Source organism: Hoplias malabaricus, chromosome 6 (genome assembly GCF_029633855.1).
Source record: "Hoplias malabaricus isolate fHopMal1 chromosome 6, fHopMal1.hap1, whole genome shotgun sequence".
Taxonomy (NCBI): Eukaryota; Metazoa; Chordata; class Actinopteri; order Characiformes; family Erythrinidae; genus Hoplias; species Hoplias malabaricus.
In genome coordinates, this window is record NC_089805.1 from 16,942,271 (window position 1) to 16,960,967 (window position 18,697).

Genomic DNA, 18,697 nt, shown 5'->3' on the forward strand with positions numbered 1-18,697 from the left:
TTCATGAAAACGAATCCGACTTGCAACATTATACTTGACTGGGGCTATTGATGCTTAATACACTGTGTACAAGCTGATTTTTCTCTTTCTCTCACACTTTTCTTTGCTGTGTTCATCTTATTCCATTTTTTTTTCTGCCAATCATTCAACCTCTTTATTCTCTGCTGAATCTTTTAGCTGGTGACCTGACAAAATTTGGCCGTGGAGATACGTCATCTCCAGCCCCAGCCACCACGCTAGCTCAGCCTCAACAGAGCCAGACCCAGACACACCATACAACACAGCAGCCCTTCCTCAACCCTGCGCTGCCCCCTGGCTACAGCTACACCAGTTTGCCCTACTATACTGGTGTGCCAGGTCTGCCCAACACCTTCCAGTATGGTCCAGCAATGTTCCCGGTGAGGCTTTTTGAATAACCTCATGTTGGAATGCTTAACTGAAATTGAGTTATACATCACTCTTTTTACTCTCATTATGACTCTTGTTTGCCTTTTTTTTTTACCCCCAGCTATTCAAATTTCTGTATTTGAGCATGTACCAAGATCATATCAAGCCCAGAAACTCTGGGTTTGTAGCCTTTGCTGTAAAGTCATTCATTTGCTGTCAATTTAATATCCATTGTTACTTCTCTGATTTTACACAGCTGAGGAATTAGTGCCTAGATGCTAATGACCTTATTTGAGTTGGCTAAAAAAAATGCTTCCACATTTTCAGGAAAAGCTGTTTATACCTCCTGTCTCAGGTCATCTGCATCATTATCTGATTTAGTGTTAATATGATTATTTTATTTATTTTTGTTGAATTAATTCTTTGCAGCCCTAGAACACACTCATATATCCATTTAAAAAAATTCAAATTGCTCGTTTTGTGTAGGCGAATGCTAGTAATTGCATAACTGTTATCGCATTTTGTCACAAGGCCTTTATTATATATAAAACACAAGCATTATACCAAATTTTTTTCAGCTGCAGTCCACTATGCAAACTTCTTGAAACTTCACTTAAAATGGGTGTGTATGCTGTTGGAGGACAGAGTGGCATGAAACATCAGAAACAGGACAACGAACAAAACCGCAGCCAGTATAGACAGCTGTATTGATTATTATGGAACTTTTTTTAACAATGTTGCTTGGTTGTGTTGCTCGCAGTTGCAAAGACACCCTTCCTCTAACTAAAACCATGTAGTTTTACTGGCATGATTTTTAGTCTTGTGCTAAATGAATACCCTGATATATCAAAATACAGAGCACAAACCTAAAGCAGAAACTTATTTTTGTCTCTGAAACACTTCCTCCTGATCCATCATAATCGTAGAGAATCTGACAGGCCACACACATTCAGGGGTGCATGTCATATGGAGATGGGTTAAAGGGGATGCATACGATACTGTACCCTCTGGTTTGTTTATGTTAAGAAGCTCCACATCTTTAAAGCTGGAATGAGATTTTTGAGGGAAATAAAAACTCAGTTTTTATGTGGCTTAACATATCTGTAAGCTTTTGTTCACTGTTTAAATTACCTCAGAAACTCATTTGTAATTCCAGGTCAGTTTTGTAGCACTTTTGCTAATGCTGCTGGCCGTCTCCTGAATTTGGAGACATTTCTGCCTTAAGTAACCCAAGACAGCAAAAATAAGCCATTCTTAACCACCTATGGAGCAGGACTAGATCAATATTCTTATCTTGGTTTTTGGTTGTCTAAACTCCAGATGACATGAGCCGATAGTGAGAAAGCCTAGCAAAGCGGACAGAGATGGGTGTTTTGGGTTTTTTTTTTTTTTTTCTCCAAGTACCTAGTAAATGGTGAGGAAACATCATCTGTGGAAATTTATAATAAAGTGTTTTTTGATTATAATGTGAACGTTGCCTGACTGTTGTATAATCAATAGATCACTGCTTCTTGTACTTGCAGCTTACAACTTGTTATCATTGGAATTCCAGTTGTACCTATTGTACCATTATTAATGACATAATTTTATTGACCCTTGCAGACTGGGTTCAATTTCACCAAATTATGTGCATAAAAAAGGCATTGATATAGACGTTCTTGTGTGAAATGCAAAAGGCAGATATTCCACATAAGGAGGAAAATCCTGGATTTGTTTTTTTTTTTTTTTTTTTTTTTTGGATTCATGCTCCAAAGACGTGCATGTAGCATATGTGATTTTAACCAGTTGTGAAATGGAGATTTGTGAAAGTTTACTGCCAGATTGTTTTTGTTACTTTTGCCTCTTTTGTTAACTTGTCACCTTTGTTGATCTTTATAAAGATTTTTCTTATATAAATTAAACATTTAAAAACTAGTAATTATTATTTTCATTTCTGTGAATTGCTTAAAGTTATTGAATCGGATAATTTTGACGGATTGTACTACATGGGGGGGGGGGGGGAGCATTTTATTTATGAGGTTTTTCACTCTGGCTTGGTATGTCTTCAGGTTGCTCCTACATCATCTAAACAACATGGCGTGAATGTTGGTGTCAGTGCTTCAGGCACACCTTTCCAACAGGCTAGTGGTTACGGATCACATGGATACAGCACTGGTAAGATAGTTGCACTTACTTAGGATTTCTTTGTTTTTAACTTATTTTAGAGGAGTTTATGGATGCTGAATCAAAGTATTTTTTTTTTGGATTTATGTTACTGTTGGGAAACAATGTGACTGTTTTCTGGTTTATTTACATTCATAGCTCTGCCTCCTTTTAAGGTGGAATAGTATGTTTTGGGGGATTGAATGTGACTAAAGTTTAACTTGTCTGTAAGTTTTTATTCACTGTTTGAATTACCACAGAAACTCATTTGTAACTCAAGATGTGTAGATTTGTAGTACTTTCAGTAATGCAGTTAGCAGTGTTCAGAATTTGAGACGTTCCACCCTACGTAATCAGAAAAAACTAAAATAAGTCAATATTACCCACCTACAGAGCAGGAATAAAGCAATGTCCTCATGAAAGTTCTCTCCATAGTCTAAAAAAATCTGTGACTTTGCTCTGCCATGAGCGGAAAGGGAACGAAGGCCTAGCATACCAGATGGAGACCTTTACATCTCAGTTCTTGAAAGATATTCAAAAAAAGATATTCACATTAATATTCATCTCTATTTATAGAAAAATAGATGTGATTAGAATAGACCACAAAATAGCGAAAGGCAAATGGAAGACTTACATCACTTGGAGTCCAAACCACGAATCAAATAAATATTTGCTTTCTGCGTATGGTGTGCTTCACTTGCCTTGTTGTGGCTGCTTCTGCCTAATTTTGTTGATTGGCAACAGTCATAGAGTTTGTTTAAATCTTCTTTTTAAGACAGAGGCACCTGCTGGAGTAATTTGAATTTTTCCCCCCATTGGACATTCCACACGAGCTTGATTAAGTCAGCTGAGGGTGTGTAATGGAAACCAAAGGACCAGAATCCAACTTCAAGAAGAGGGTGGACAGTCCTGTATTTTGTTTTGTAGCTATCTCTTATAGTGAGGTTAATAACAGGGATAGAGGTGGTTCAGGGGTGGACTTAGTTTCGGGTGGTGGGTCTAGAGATGCTTATCCACGCGCTGCCTGCTTTCACCCATTCAATCACGTTCACCATATATAGACAGTGTTAATTTCACTTCCTTCTCATGTTTCTTTCTCAATTCATATCATCACTGATTATAAAAGTCATTCTCACCTCATGTTCTATTTATTTACTTCAAAGTATTTATATATTTTTTTATCTATCCACAGTGGGCTTTTTTCCATACACTTTTTTTAATCAGTTTACTCTGTCTTTAACATTTCTCTTCTTGCTCTTTCCTATTTCCATATTTTTATTTCAATTTGTAACGTCCACTGGAACTAACCCCAAGACATGACCACCCAACCCCCCCCCCCCCACCACACACACACACACACACCCCTACACTTATGCTCATACATAAACAAGTACATTGCTTGCTGCTTTACTGCCTATCCTCCTCAGAACTTTCACCTTTCCCCCCTCCCTCCTCCTGGCCCTGCCTGGTGTGTGTCTAATGCTGTGGGGCTGTGGCTGTGTGTCTGACCGTTTGCAGGCTATGAGGATTTGGGACAGGCTTCAGCAGGGAGTGGGGATTTCTGTAAGGGTGGCTACAGCACTGCTGTGGCTGCTGCTGCTGCTGCCGCTGCCGCTGCTGCCTCTGCACAAAGCAAGCCCGCCAGCTCAGTCACCGCGCCGGGAGTTGGTGAGTGTAGCCTCATGCCAGACCCTTTTTTTTCCCTCCCCTGTGTTTTTGGATGGTTGGGGTTTTTCCCCCCTTTACCTTCTCCCCATACCCTTCGCTGCCTTTCCCTTCCACCTCCTTGTCACTGCCACTAACCTCACCAGGGGAGCTTGAAGAAGCCACAGCTTGTCACCCCAGCACTATAGATAGTCCATGGCTATGGTAGCAGCTAGCATTATAAAGAAATAAATGGAGTGATGCAGGTAAACATGAGGCTTTGGATCTGTTACAGTGAGGTAGAGAATGTCTTTGATGATCTGGATTTCTGTTTATAAGTTGCAGCACACCATATTGTACAAACTTAAAGTACAGTGATATTCAAATATATTTAATTCTTCAATATATTATTTTAACTCATTGTACTGCAAATATTTGTATGGTTACAAATTTTTTCACAAATTCTATAACACTTCTAGATTATAGTAATATTTTCAGGAGGTCTTTAAAAAGCCATTTGGGTGAGTGATGCTGGCGAAAGTACTTCTATGCAGATTCCTGATTATATAGTAAATTGAAGGACATGCCATTCATAATAATGATACACAACAGGTATTAGTATCTGTGGCATGATGCTCAAAGATTCTTTTTCCCTGGGGCATTTTAGTTGCCAGGAAATCTGCTCAGTTACACAAAATGATTGGGATATTTAAGAAGTATGATTGTCCCATAATTCTTCAGAATAACCCTAAATGATCAGCTAAAACACTGAAAATTGGACACAGTTGGGTGCTCCAACAGGACAGTCGGTAAATCAGGCTAAAATTAAGCATTAATTATTGCCTTAACCCTACCAAATGTTCATTAGATATCGGATATGTTGTTTTAGGGAAACCCATTGTAATTTCAAATAAATGTGTAAGAGGTGTCAATTATTCTGTCACAGTTAAAGAAAAGTTGCAGAAATCATTGAAAGAAGTGCAATGAGATGAATATATTTAAACAATATATACATTATTGGCCAAAAGTTTGTATGCAGTTAGAGGGGCAAAAATGCAGAAGTAATAAAGGTTATTGTGATTGTCTGTTGATTTAAGTGTATGTATTTAACATATCACTAGAAATTGTGATTAACAAATAAAAGAAAGAATACATATAGCATTCAACATTTCATCTGGTATGTGTTAGTGATAGTTACAATGGATGGAAGAGGTGGATATGGCTTTACTGCTTAGTAAAAACATTCTCAGTTTAAGCAAGAAATGGGTATATCCAACTGCACACTGTGTGATAACAGCGGCCCAAATTCTGATATGGTGAGAGATATGTTATAAGCTGACTTTGAACATGAAATACATCCTGTTCCATGACAGAAGATTGCAACCCAAACACCAAAAACCATCAGCCATAACTTTTAATCAAATCGTTTGCTAATGTTTGCATTTTCTGTCTGTGAGCATTGTCTTGACAATTACATAGTGTAAATTTGCAGTATGCTAAGCTCACAGTGACTAATTTTTTTTTCTTCATTCCCCAAGTTTTCTCTACATAATACTGATTTTTTTTCTGGTCATAGCTGTGGTTCTGAATGTTGAATTTCTCATGAAATGTTTGTATGACAAATACTTCTCAGCTGAACTGTTTCCATTTTCCACTTTTGTGTTTGGAATGTTTTTGTCTTTGATGAATAACACTTTGTATGTCTGTGTGTGTTGGCTTTCCATCAGGAGTCTCTGTGACATCCAGCAACACTGGAGTTCCTGACATTTCAGGGTCTGTTTACACAAAGACACAGGTGAATAATCTTGAGTTCTTAGTACATTTTAATTGTAAATATGTCTGTTGATTAATTCAATATCAATGTTCTTGATGTTTACATTTTTGTGTTGTTTTAACCCTTGGTCATCCTTTTATCCCCCCACCCAGTCATTTGATAAACAGGGTTTCCACACTGGGGCACCTGGTGCCTCTTTCAGCCTGCCATCAGCACTGGGAACTGGTGGGCCGATCAACCCTCCAGCTGCAGCTGGCTACGCCCCCGCCCCTTTCATGCACATTTTGGCTCCTCATCAGCAGCCACATTCCCAGATGCTGCACCATCACCTGCAGCAGGATGGACAGGTGAGGAAACAACTTTAATAAATTATTTAAAATTAGCATTTTGAGATAATGCTTAGTTAATTTCATTCACAAACAGGCCCTGTGATCACCCTGTGACCTATTATGTACAGTGGTTCATAATAAACTCACTCAAAGTTGTGAAGCTTGAGGCTATTTAGAGCTTTGTATGTTAGTAGTAGAATTTTGGTATCAAGATTTGAATGGCAGCCAGTATAGTGCTGATATAATTTGATTTGTGTGGTCATACTCCCTTGTACATGTAAGAAATCTGGTTGCTGCTTTCTGGACAAATTGAAGATAAATTGAGCTTTTACTGGAACACATGGAAAGAAGGACATTGCAGTAGTCCAACCTGAAAGTAATAATGACATAAACAAATTTTTCAGCATGTTGTATTGATAGTTCAATTCTTGGCAATATATTGAAGATTGGGGGGGGGAAAGCTGTTCTGTTTGCATTAAATCAAAGAAAAGATCAGAATCATGTCAACGTGACACCAGGGTTTTTCACAGATGTGCCTGATAAAACAGAAAATATTCTAATTTAGCATCCAATCAGACAGTTTACTAGCACCATCTTGTCCATCTCTAAAATGTCTTCTGAGTTTTGATGTACATTACTTTATATCAGTGAAGATTGGTAAGTAATATTAACCTATAATAGTTTAATTTAATTCTTTCATGTATAATTGAACATAATGATGCAAGCTGTGTTTTGCAAGTTATACGTTTAAAAATATAAAGTTTCCATTTCTTAAAGAAGTGGACAAATTTGTTGGTAATCATAGGAAGCAACGCAAGACCAAGTTTAAGGACCACTGATTTAAATGTATAATTGTAGTCAATCTGCTGTCTGAGAAGATAGAAATGTCTAGACAAGCATGTTAAATGTAAAGTCTATAAGACCATTACCAATCAGCATGATGATCCTGTAACTACAGTTGCAGATTATGCAGAGGATTTTTTGCCAAATTGAAAAGCAATCACTGCAGTAGGACAATGTGAAATGCAATCCACACACACCATTGCTTTCCCACGCTAAATTACAGAGTACATTACAGAAAGAAAAGCAAAACTGCCATTACGTTGTTTTCACATTGCTGGACCTCTTAACTAAAAAACAATACTCAGATATATGCATTTTAAAAATGAAATGCTGAGTTAGTGTCAGAATTGAATCCACCTAAAATGTAATCAGTGCACAACTGTGTTGCTTTACATTGTGAGGTACAAAAAAAAAAAAATCCTCATTGATATAAAGTTGAGCTGATTGAGCATTTTCTATGTGGTTTGTGTACAATTAAGACATAAATTCAGCATTTTATTATTGAAACGGAAATCGACACATTGTTCCTGTTAAGAAAGAGTGTGACATTAAATCAATGTAATGAATACTTGCTTTTGGTACGTTTTCCGCACGTCAGTGTTTAAAACGTGTATGGCATTCTCAATAAGATGTTTATTTTAGAAGTACCTCACAGTGTTAAGCAATACGGTGTAGTGATGTCCCATCCATAAATCAGTATCGATGCACCAACCCAAACAGCAAATGATCTGATGCATTGATGAGACGCATAAACATTTAGTCATCAGCATGACTCTTCTCTGTAAGCTGTGCTCCTCCTGAGCTGTAGGTGGCAGCATTTTTCAGTCTGCCAAATAAATGTGTTCAGTGAATAACAATGTAGGCACCGTTCAATGTAGTGGAAAATGAAGGCTTTTGAGAGCTACTGTACATACAGGAGCTGAAATACATCATTCCCTCTCAACATCACTTCAGTGAAACTTGCATACCTAAGCTGTATAAAGTGCAGGAGGGCATTAAGCGTGAGATCATGGGTGCATGGTGAGTTGCAGTTACAACAGATGGCTGGACATCATGTAAAACTGAAGCGTATGTAACCATGACGTGTAATTGCATCAACGTTGTTTCGCAAATGAAGAATTATGTTCTTCAAACACGTATTTTGAATGACACACAGAAGTAAATATTGGGGCAGTGTGGAGAGAAGCATGTAAGGAGTGGAATATACAACATAAATAAAATTTGAAAAATAATATTTTGTTTCTACTTGTGACTTCATATAAATGTAACATTGTCTGGAATTGAGTCTTATCAAAATAATACGGTATCCAACCTGTTTTGTGGGCATTTTTGGTGTACAGAAAATAATCGTATTGTCATGTATCTTGTGATTTTCTCCCCAATACTGGATAATGCCCCAAATGACACAGATAAATGCATTCAGGAAGGACAAAATAGAGGATTATTCTGAAGTGGCCTTCTCTGTGTCTTGATCTAAAACCCTACTGAACATCTATGGAAAGATCTAAATCATGCAGTCTGGAGAAGACACTCTTCAAACCTGAGAGCTGCAGTAGTTTGCTCAGGAAGAATAGGACAAACTATCTGTTGTCATTTACAGAAGTCTAATTCAGAGTTACAGAAATTTTCAGTGATTTCCTCTAAAAGATATGTTAGTTTTAAAAATATTTGCTTCAATGATCAATTATTTTGATCAATGGTATTTTTTATTTTTTGTATTATCGAAATTATTCTGTTGAATTATTAAAGTCAAATGTTTATTGACTACGGATAAAAGTTGCACAATTTAATTTTGAGAAAAAATTGTGGGTACTTTTTCAATGCCATTTATTTATTTATTTATTTATTTATTTATTTTAAACTTTACACTGAAATCTTGGCTGTAGACTTCTAACACTATCTCTTTGTTTATTTCAGAGTGGATCTGGACAACGCAGCCAGAATGCTTCCATTCAACAGAAGTCCCAGATCAATAAATCTGCTTACAACAGCTATAATTGGGGAGGCAATTAAGATGTTTAATTATGGCGTGGTGTGCAAATGGCTACAATTATGGGACACCTTTTTCCCCTCACAGAAAATCTCCTCCTCATGCCATTCTTTCACCACACCTCTTTCTTGCTGGTTTCCCTGTAGTATCACCTTGTACCAGTGGGGGTGCTGTACTAAGAGGTAGATCTGTGGGGGTTGGCTAGAGGAGGAGTCTTAAAGAGGAGGGAGTTTTGGAGGTTATGTGGTTCCTAGTAACTTAGGCCTTTGAGAGCCAAGTATTGAGTGTTTGGAGTTTGTATTGTGTTAAAATATCCCACAACCTTTTCTCTAATTCTGTCATATGTAACATAGAGCAGTTTTCTAAAGAATTTTTTTTTTTTGTGGGGTGAGTGAAAGACAGGTTTTTGTTTGAAAATTCCACTGTCTGCACCCCCCCCCCCCTTTTTTTTTTTTTTTTTGTCTACCCGCAGCCTGTTTGATCTCAGTTTTGAAACCCAAAAAAACCAAGCCTTGTGGATTTGCTTGGCGCTAACACCCCCAATCCCCCTTTCTTTTTCTTTTCTTTCCCCTCTTCTTCTCCTGGTGAATTTTTACCAAATTTGATTTTTGAGGGTAGAAAAAAGTTTCTTTGTAGATGAGGTAATGCAGTTGTGAAGTTTATTTTTTACCAAATATATAGATATATTAAACAAAATGTTTAAGAGGGCACAAGACGTGAGATGTTCCAAATGTGGCATGAGGAATTTTTGTTTGTTTGTTTTATTTCCTCCCCTCCCTCCTATCATTCCTGCATACATAGTCTGTCAAAGTTGGGCAATGGTGTGAATGTTGGACTCATTAAATAAACCATTCTATGAGCCCTTAATTATTGTACAGGTTTTGCAAAGGACTGAAGTCATATGCATATTTAAGCTCCTGGTGTAATTATTTTCCCGTTGCGTTTCTTAAAGCATTGTGCATTTTTGGAGATTTTTTCCCCCTCCTTCTTAATTGTAGGGAGAGTTTAGGGCAGGTTATGGTGACCTGGTATGATTTTAACCTCAGATGTTCCACTGTCTCTGCTGTTGGACAGATGCTGTGAAATGTTTTTTTTTTGTTTGTTTGTTTGTTTTTGTTTTTTTCCCCCTCCCCCAACGTTACTGCAATATTTTCTCCCCTCTCCTCTTTATGGAAAGATAACATCACCCTTTCCCCATTATTATTTTATTACTATTATGATTTTTAGGAAAGTACTGATGGACAGAATTGTACTATGGATTTTCTTTTTTGTCAGTGACTTTTCTTTTTGTACTGTGCGTATATATAAAAAAAAACAAACAAAAAAAAAAACTAATGGATAAACTTGTCGTGTGTGTGTGTGTGTGTGTGAGAGAGAGAGATACTAATATATATATATATATATATATATATATATATATCACACAAAAACATACAAGCACTGTAGTCCATGTATTTTCCATATTCCCCCTTTACACATTTTTCTTAAACACAGACATTTCTTTTTGTTTAAAAAAATGAAAAATACATTTTCATTATTTTGGATGTGAATTTTTTTTTTTCCCTCTATTTATTTTATTATTTTTTTAATTTTATATATATATTTTTAAGTCTGATTTCTGGATGTCACATGCTTCTTAAAATCTCCCTTGTGAGCTGGCTTACCTGAAAATATGTGCATCATTTTAAAGGTATTACTTAATAGAGGTGGGCAATATGAATTTATTTATCATTGATTCTAATAAATTACACCACAGTGTACTTTCCTGGACGTATCACGGGAGTCAATACTGACCAACTATTTATTTGCAGAGACCACTATGTCTTGTTTAATTGGCTCAAGTGTAGTGTGTAAAAATGTTAAAAATGGGTACTACTGGAAGCTTCTAAAGTATGTTGTTTTGTTTTTAAGTATGGCTCTGTTTGTACCATATCAGGACCTAAATACTGTGTTTTATATCGTATCATGAATCAGTCAAGAAATATGACTACATTTTGGCATATTGCCACTCCTACTTCCAATCTAGAATGTATTTTATTTCATAAACAGGCCTTTCATATAGCTAATCATTTAATGGAAAACAATTTTAATTTAATTTTTACTATGGCTTTTTTTCTTCGCATAAAAACGATGCATGTAAATGCATCTAGATTTAGTTCTGCAGTGTCTGCATAATGCAACAGCTGCAAATAATAAACCAAACTTTGTATGAATTGTTTGGAGTCCCAACAGCATTTATTTACACTAAATGTGCAATCTGTAAATCTGTGGAGCCCAAAAGCCTTAAGGTGTAAAAATACTTAGTTTAATTAATTTGTTAATTTAGTCATTTGTTTCCTCAATTTCTTTCTGTTCCCTCAATTTAGTAATTTGTTCCCCCAATTTAATAATCTGTTGCTTCAATGTAAAAGTCCTTTTCAGGAAGACATGACAGAGGCTATGCTTTAGGACACGTGTTTGATCACTTGTGTTCGTTACACTCACGTTTTCATAGACCAAAACTTAGATGTCCAGGTAGAGGAGGGAATGGCATAAGTTTTTCAACATATCCAATGTAACTCCATGGGGTTTTTAGCTGAGCACGTTTGGCGCTGTGCACATTCAGTTGGAGGTGGGACAGTGGGCTCCTCTCATTCTCAAGCTAATTACTCAATAAAATCCAATTGATTTGCTATTGTTTTTTTTTTTTACATGAATGAATGTTTAATAAAATGAACAAGCCCATAAAATAATAAGCATGGTGATTAGGCCTGTACTGTAAGGCTGCTTCTTTGTTAGTAATTATCTGATTAATTTAGCATTGTGCCTGTTGGTGTATGTTCATACCTATTTGTTCTATGTTGTCTGCAGTAAAACCTCGCCTATGAAATAAAGGTACAGTATTTTAATGCTTATTATTTAAACCTTCACTCTTGGTGGGGGGGGACGAGATGAAACAGATTATTAACTTGTGGGAACAAATTACTTAAATATGGGAACAAATTAAGTACTTAAATATTTTTCCACCATAAGGCTTTAGGTGCTCTGAAGTAATGTGTTCAAATGACATATGGCCATTTGTATGCAGTGAAACCTTGGTACACAGGTTAATATCCTGTTGTCTAAAATTTGCCCCTGAATATTTTCTATAGATCTTTGAAAAAATGTTGGCATGTTTGGGAGCGTTTCATTTCAACAGTATGTTGGAATATAAGCTTGTTTACAGGTGAGGGTTTTACTTTGGAGTTTTCAAAAAAGGAGCAAATGGAAGATGGGCTAGTAATTAAAACTACTGCCATGAACATGGAAATGAAAAACCAAATGAAAAATGCTCCCATGTTAAAGCAATAGAAATAGGTGAGACATTTTGAATAGGTGAAAATAGAATTTGGAGTTAGTGACTCTGGTTATGTGCCTGGCAAAGTACACTGGACAACGAAGTAAACTCCACGAACATTTACAGTGAACCCATTTTATACACAGCTTGTTGGATTAGATTTGCAGTCATTTATCTCACCTCTGCCTCTGATATTTCAATTGTAGGACTATGTAGTCACGTCAAATGTATTTGAATAGTGCTTTTACAAACAGTTTAAAAGACATTGAGAATTAAAACAAAATGTAATTGTTATATCCCCAGGTGCTACCCAAGCCAAAGGCAACAGTGGCAATGGAAAACTCCCTCAAAGATGGAGGAAACTGCAGGAGTGGGACTCATACGCCTCTGGTCAAAAATGATAAACAATAGAGTTTTTATTTAAAGCTACATTGGAGTCTGATTGTGCTACACCACTCTTGCTTTGGTCCCATTTTCAGAATATACATTTAATTTCTCTGCTAATGATTTATCCACACCAGCCTAAAGTGACATGGTCACTTGCCCTTGCTTGTGAAGAACCCAAGACCCTGCCACAACTGCCTACAACCATGATTAAACTGCTTTTGTTGCTTTAGCTTTCTGCATTACAATTGGCTTTATCGGTACCACTTTAGAATAAGTCTACCCTTATAAATGTTTATAAATTATTTTAAATATATTTATTAACATTTATGTTCTTAATACATTAATAGTCATTAATAATCAGTTATATAGAAAGGGCAACGGTGACCTGTTTGCCAGATAGTGAACCCACATCCATCTACACTGTTAAATCTCAGATCTTGTTGGATGTTGACCATGCTACTTCTCCTTCAGTCTACTTTAATCCTGTCAGATTCAGCACATATTTAACCATTTAATGTATGAATTAAATGTAAATATATTACTTATTAATCTTTTCAAAATAGGTAAAAATTTCTAGGCCAGATAATAGTTACAAAGCTGGGTCTTATCAAGAGCTTAGAAGCAATCAGTGTATTTGACAATGTAGGTATTTTTTTTTTTTTAAATGATCCAGTGAAAAGAAAAGTTTCAAATGTCTTTCATTTGGAATCATTACAGCCCCAGAATAATTACAACAAAAGATGTATGAGCTGCAGTGTAGGCATGCCAGCAAATTGCCTATCTGGATAACATTTGATATTTGATGGAAAAGCAGCAAACGCATGTCAGTAATTAACAATGATGGTGGTGTTAATGATAATATAAATATAATAATAATATAAATATATATAATATTATAAATAGTGGTGTTAATTATAAATTATTAATACCACTAATTATTCTAGTGCAGGTAGTGAAGGAAGGCAATACAAATAATGGAACTGCTCAAGAAGATTAGTAATTGAGATCATTTCTAAGAATGGTGAATAATATTGGACAATACCAAAATTATTCTGTGTAAGGCAGCCCTTATTTTAATTTTTTTTTTTTGTTACTGCTGGAGCATACTCTGAATAATTGGGTGAAAGGCAGGCACACGTATCAACAAAGTAGTAACTTCATCATCATCTTTTCTGCTTAATCTGTTCAGCGTCAAGGTGGCAACAGGGCGAGTAAAGAAGCCCAGGCATCGCTGTCCCCTGCAAATTCCACCAACTCCTCCTGGGGGATCCCCAAGTGTTCTCAGGCCAACTGGTAGATACCCCTGCCTCTAATGTGTCCTAGATCTACCCCAGGTCCTCCTTACAGTTGGACGTGCCCGATACACCTCCAGTGGGAGGTGTCCATGAAGCATCTTCATCAGATGCTCACCTTAACTGACTCCTCATATTAAGGGTAATTTTATACATACAATTATAATTATATATCTGATTGTCTAACTGGAACTAAATTTTATAGCATTGAATCTTGTGAAACAGGAATTGATTCGATTCATCCATGAGAGTTGAGGAAATTTTGATTCTGTAGATTTAAGAGTCATTAATATGCATAAAAAATGAGGAATAGAATGATCAGTGACTGTCTCTCTCTATCTGGTGTGAGCAGAATTTCATTCTTGCCCACTGGAGACCTTGTGTCATTAACAGAGCCTGGAGTGGCCTGTAGTCTTCATTTTATAACTCTCTGGGTGCTATCTCAGACTATAGAGTCAGTGCATGGAATCCTCTTCAAAACTTCTTACTACCTGCAAGAAGTATTCCTATCTGTGAGCCAAAGCTGCATTGAGGCAACTCTCTCGTTTACTGGGACAAATTCCAACTGTACAGCCACCAGCCAGGGACTATCCCCACACCAGCACCGCCTCTCTCACCCTTTGCAACTACTGACAAGGAGAGAGACCAACCCCTATCAGGGAGTTTTGTTCCAGAGCACACTCTGGATCCTACAGGTGGTGGGCCTCATGATCTTCCCACACCGCCTTTTTGGGCTTAGCCCAGCCTGGTTAAGTGGTCTTAATCCTGGTCTGACTCCAGGGATAGGTTCTGGTAACATCCTTCTGGGCAGAGTACACTTTACTCCTTTTATGGTGTTCATAAGGGTGCTTGAATGGTGTTTGTCTGGATCTTCACTCCAGACCTGTTTGCCCTTCCGGGAGCTAAAAGCTCCTGACAACATAGCTATTAGATCATTAGGTCCCTATCCAGGAAGGGATTCTTAACTTTCAATGGGAGTCAATATAAAAAGATTTAATTGAAAGTAATTTTGGAAAATTTCTATTGGGTCATTCATTATGAAATTTTCATATAATATGAAGGTGTAGTGTTTGATGTTGTAAACTTAAAAATACACAAAAAAATGAGTCATGATTCATATTTATTGCTGAACAATGATTTACAAAATTGTACATGTAAGGAAACAATTAATTGAACACATCAAGAGAGAACAAAGTGGGTCTTAGTATAGACCCAGGACACTCTGGAGGGATTATATTTTCTGGCTGGCCTAAGAATGTGTGGGAATCATGCAGGAGTTGATGGAAGCAATATAAATATGCTGCACAAGTGAGGCAACCTAGCTGTAATCACAGAACATATATTATGGTAATATGGCTTAAAACGATTCATCCAGGGCAGATAAGGATACATAAAATACACAGCAGTACAGACATGCCCTGTTGTAAACAGGTTTTGGCAGGGATATCAAGGATCTTGTCATCAGTCAATAATTCAGGATTTACAGTCCAAGTCACATGAGACAGCCAATTGCTTACCACCCCACTTCTAGACTTGCCCTGGGAAAAGATAGCTGTTGACTTGTGTAAGTACAAAGGTTGATGCTGCCCAACATTGATTACATCACAAGAGCTTGCATTTACCACACATATTCTGAGATGGCTGTCCTTAGATAAAAAAAAAAAAGCATATTCAAACCCTTTACTAATTTTGAGGAGATCATGACAGACGAGAGCTCAGGTTTCAGCTTTCAAGAACTTGCCACATAATACTGACTTGAAAATGTTGGGTCTATGGAGAACATCCAAGATTGTGGGTAAACCCTGTTCTCTGGTTTATATTCAGAAGCTCCATACCTTTAAAGCTGAAAAGGTATTAAAAAAAAAAAAAAAAAAAAAAACACACAACGTTTAAGTGGCTAAAGATTTTTACACTCATTTATTACTTGAGTTGTTTAGTTTTGTAGAACGGTCACTGTTTACAAACCGGATTCCAAAAAAGTTGGGACACTAAACAAATTGTGACTAAAAACTGAATGCAATGATGTGGAGGTGCCAACATCTAATATTATATTCAAAATAGAACACAAATCACAGATCAAAAGTTTAAAACAGAATGCATCATTTTAAGGGAAAAATAAAAGTTTTCTAAATTTCATGGCATCAACAAATCCCAAAAAAGTTGGGACAAGGCCATTTACCACTGTGTGGCATCCCCCTTCTTACAACACTCAAACATCTGGGGACAGAGGAGACCAGTTTCTCAAGTTTAGAAATTGGAATGCTCTCCCATTCATGTCTAATACAGACCTCTAACTTTTCAATCGTCTTGGGCCTTCTTTGTCGCACCTTCCTCTTTATGATGAGCCAAATATTCTCTATAGGTGAAAGATCTGGACTGCAGGCTGGCCATTTCAGTACCTGGATCCTTCTCCTACGTAGCCATGATGTTGTGATTGCTGCAGAATGTGGTCTGGCATTATCTTGTTGAAAAATGCAGGGTCTTCCCTGAAAGAGATGACATCTAAATGGGAGCATATGTTGTTCTAGAACCTGAACATGCAACCCCATACCATCAGTGATGCAGGCTTCTGAACAGACTGTTGGTAACAACTTGGGTTATCCTTGTCCTCTCTGGTCCGGATGACATGGCATGGAAATCACGAGCATCCAGTAGAGTTTTACAGCCTTGACCCTTACGCACAGCAATTGTTCCAGATTCTCTGAATCTTTTGATGATGTCACGCACAGTTGATGATGATAACTTAAAAGTCTTTGCTATTTTACACTGGGTAACACCATTCTGGTATTGCTGCACTATCTTTCTGCGCAACAATGGTGGAATTGGTGATCCTCTTACCATCTTGGCTTCAGAGAGAGACTGACACTCTGAGAAGCCCTTTTTATACCCAATCATGTTGTCAATTGACCTAATTAGTGTTAATTGGTCTTCCAGCTGTTCGTTATATGCTCAGTTTCCTTTTTCCAGCCAACTATTGCTACTTGTCCCAACTTTTTTGTTGACACTGTGAAATTTTGAATCAACATATTTTTCCTTTAAAATGTTACATTTACTCAAATTAAACTTTTGATCTGTCATCTATGTTCTATTACGAATAAAATATTGACATTTGCCATCTCCACATCATTGCATTCAGTTTTTAATCACAATTTGTTTAGTGTCCCAACTTTTTTGGAATCCGGTTTGTAATTTGATGCAGTTAACACTCTCCTGAATTTAGTCTACAGCAAATATAAATTAAAATTTCGCACCTATGGAGCAGAAGCCCTTTCATTCTAAATCATGTGTCATAAATAACTACATAATTTTAGCAAATCATATAAAATCAAATAAGCAACTCAACCATGAAGTGCTAGGCCACATAAAATGACAGGTTGGGGTCAGCGAATGCTGAGGCACATAATGCGCAAGCGTTGCCAACTTTATGCAGAGTCAATTGCTACAGACCTCCAAACTTCACATGGCCTTCAGATTAGCTCAAGAACTGTGCGTACAGAGCTTCATGGAATGGGTTTCCATGGCCAAGCAGCTGCATCCAAACCTTACATCACCAAGCACAATGCAAACATTGGGTGCAGTGGTGTAAAGTATGACAGCACTGGACTCTAGAGCATTGGAGACCTGGAGTGACTACTCGCACTTCTCCATTTGGCAATCTGATGGATGAGTGTGGGTTTGGCAGTTGCAAGGAGAACTGTATTTGTTTGACTGTATTGTGCCAAGTGTAAAGTTTGGTGGAGGGGGTATTATGGTGTGGGGTTGTTTTTCCAGGAGTTGGGCTTGGCCCCTTAGGTCCAGTGAATGGAACTCTTAAACAATTGATCAATGATGAAAAATGTCATGCTCCCAACTTTTGTGGGAACAGCTTGGGAATGACCCTTCCTGTTCCAACATGACTGCACACCTGTGCACAAAGCAAAGTCTGTAAAGAAATGGATGAGTGAGTTTGATGTGGAAGACCTTGACTGGCTCAGAGTCCTGACCTCCACCCGATAGAACACCTTTGGGATGAAAGAGTCTGCGAACCAGGCCTCTTTGTCCAACATCAGCGTCTGACCTTACAAATGTGTTTCTGGGAGAATGGTCAAAAATTCCCATAACTACACTCCTAAACCTTGTGGAAATCCTTCCCAGAAAAGTTGAAGCTGTTATAGCTGCAAAGGATGGGCCGATATTATATGAAACGCTATGGATTAAGAATGGGATGTCACTCAAGTTCATATGTGTGTGAAGGCAGACTACTGTGAGAAAGTGTGAAAGCGTATACTTTTGGAACATTGAGGAGGAGGTATTTATGAGTTATTAATATCCAATGAAAAGATCATCCATTTTGTGACGTGTGTGTGTTTGGGAAGGGGGGTTGTGTTATGATTGAATTCGTGTGCGGATTTTCTTTTTTATTTTTATTTATTTATTTATATTTTGCTTACCACAAAGGTCTATTTTCCATTCCCAAGGTAATTTTTTCAGTATTCCTATTATGATTTTCTCTTGATTGTTTGAAATAATTTAATATAAATGTCATTTGACAGTTTTGTTAGTCAATACAAAGGTTCTTTAAATCTTTAAACTCATTCAATTTGACTTCATTGT

At 37.1% G+C, this 18,697-nt stretch overlaps 1 protein-coding gene across 11 annotated transcripts in view; it reads left to right on the top strand.

Moving 5' to 3' along the window:
* ubap2l (ubiquitin associated protein 2-like) overlaps positions 1 to 11,983 on the top strand; it is a 42,627-nt gene extending 30,644 nt beyond the window's left edge. For 6 of the 11 annotated variants that reach the window (XM_066675674.1, XM_066675673.1, XM_066675679.1 and 3 more), the window contains 6 exons: positions 178 to 398; positions 2,436 to 2,541; positions 4,048 to 4,193; positions 5,885 to 5,968; positions 6,100 to 6,294; positions 9,037 to 11,983. In XM_066675674.1, coding sequence (XP_066531771.1) covers positions 178 to 398; positions 2,436 to 2,541; positions 4,048 to 4,193; positions 5,885 to 5,968; positions 6,100 to 6,294; positions 9,037 to 9,132 — 848 coding nt within the window. In that variant the 3' untranslated portion in view covers positions 9,133 to 11,983. Of the gene's footprint in view, positions 1 to 177; positions 399 to 2,435; positions 2,542 to 4,047; positions 4,198 to 5,884; positions 5,969 to 6,099; positions 6,295 to 9,036 lie in introns of all 11 variants that reach the window. The other 5 variants (XM_066675678.1, XM_066675680.1, XM_066675682.1 and 2 more) reach the window with 3 other exon arrangements.
* The last annotated feature ends 6,714 nt before the right edge of the window (positions 11,984 to 18,697 follow it).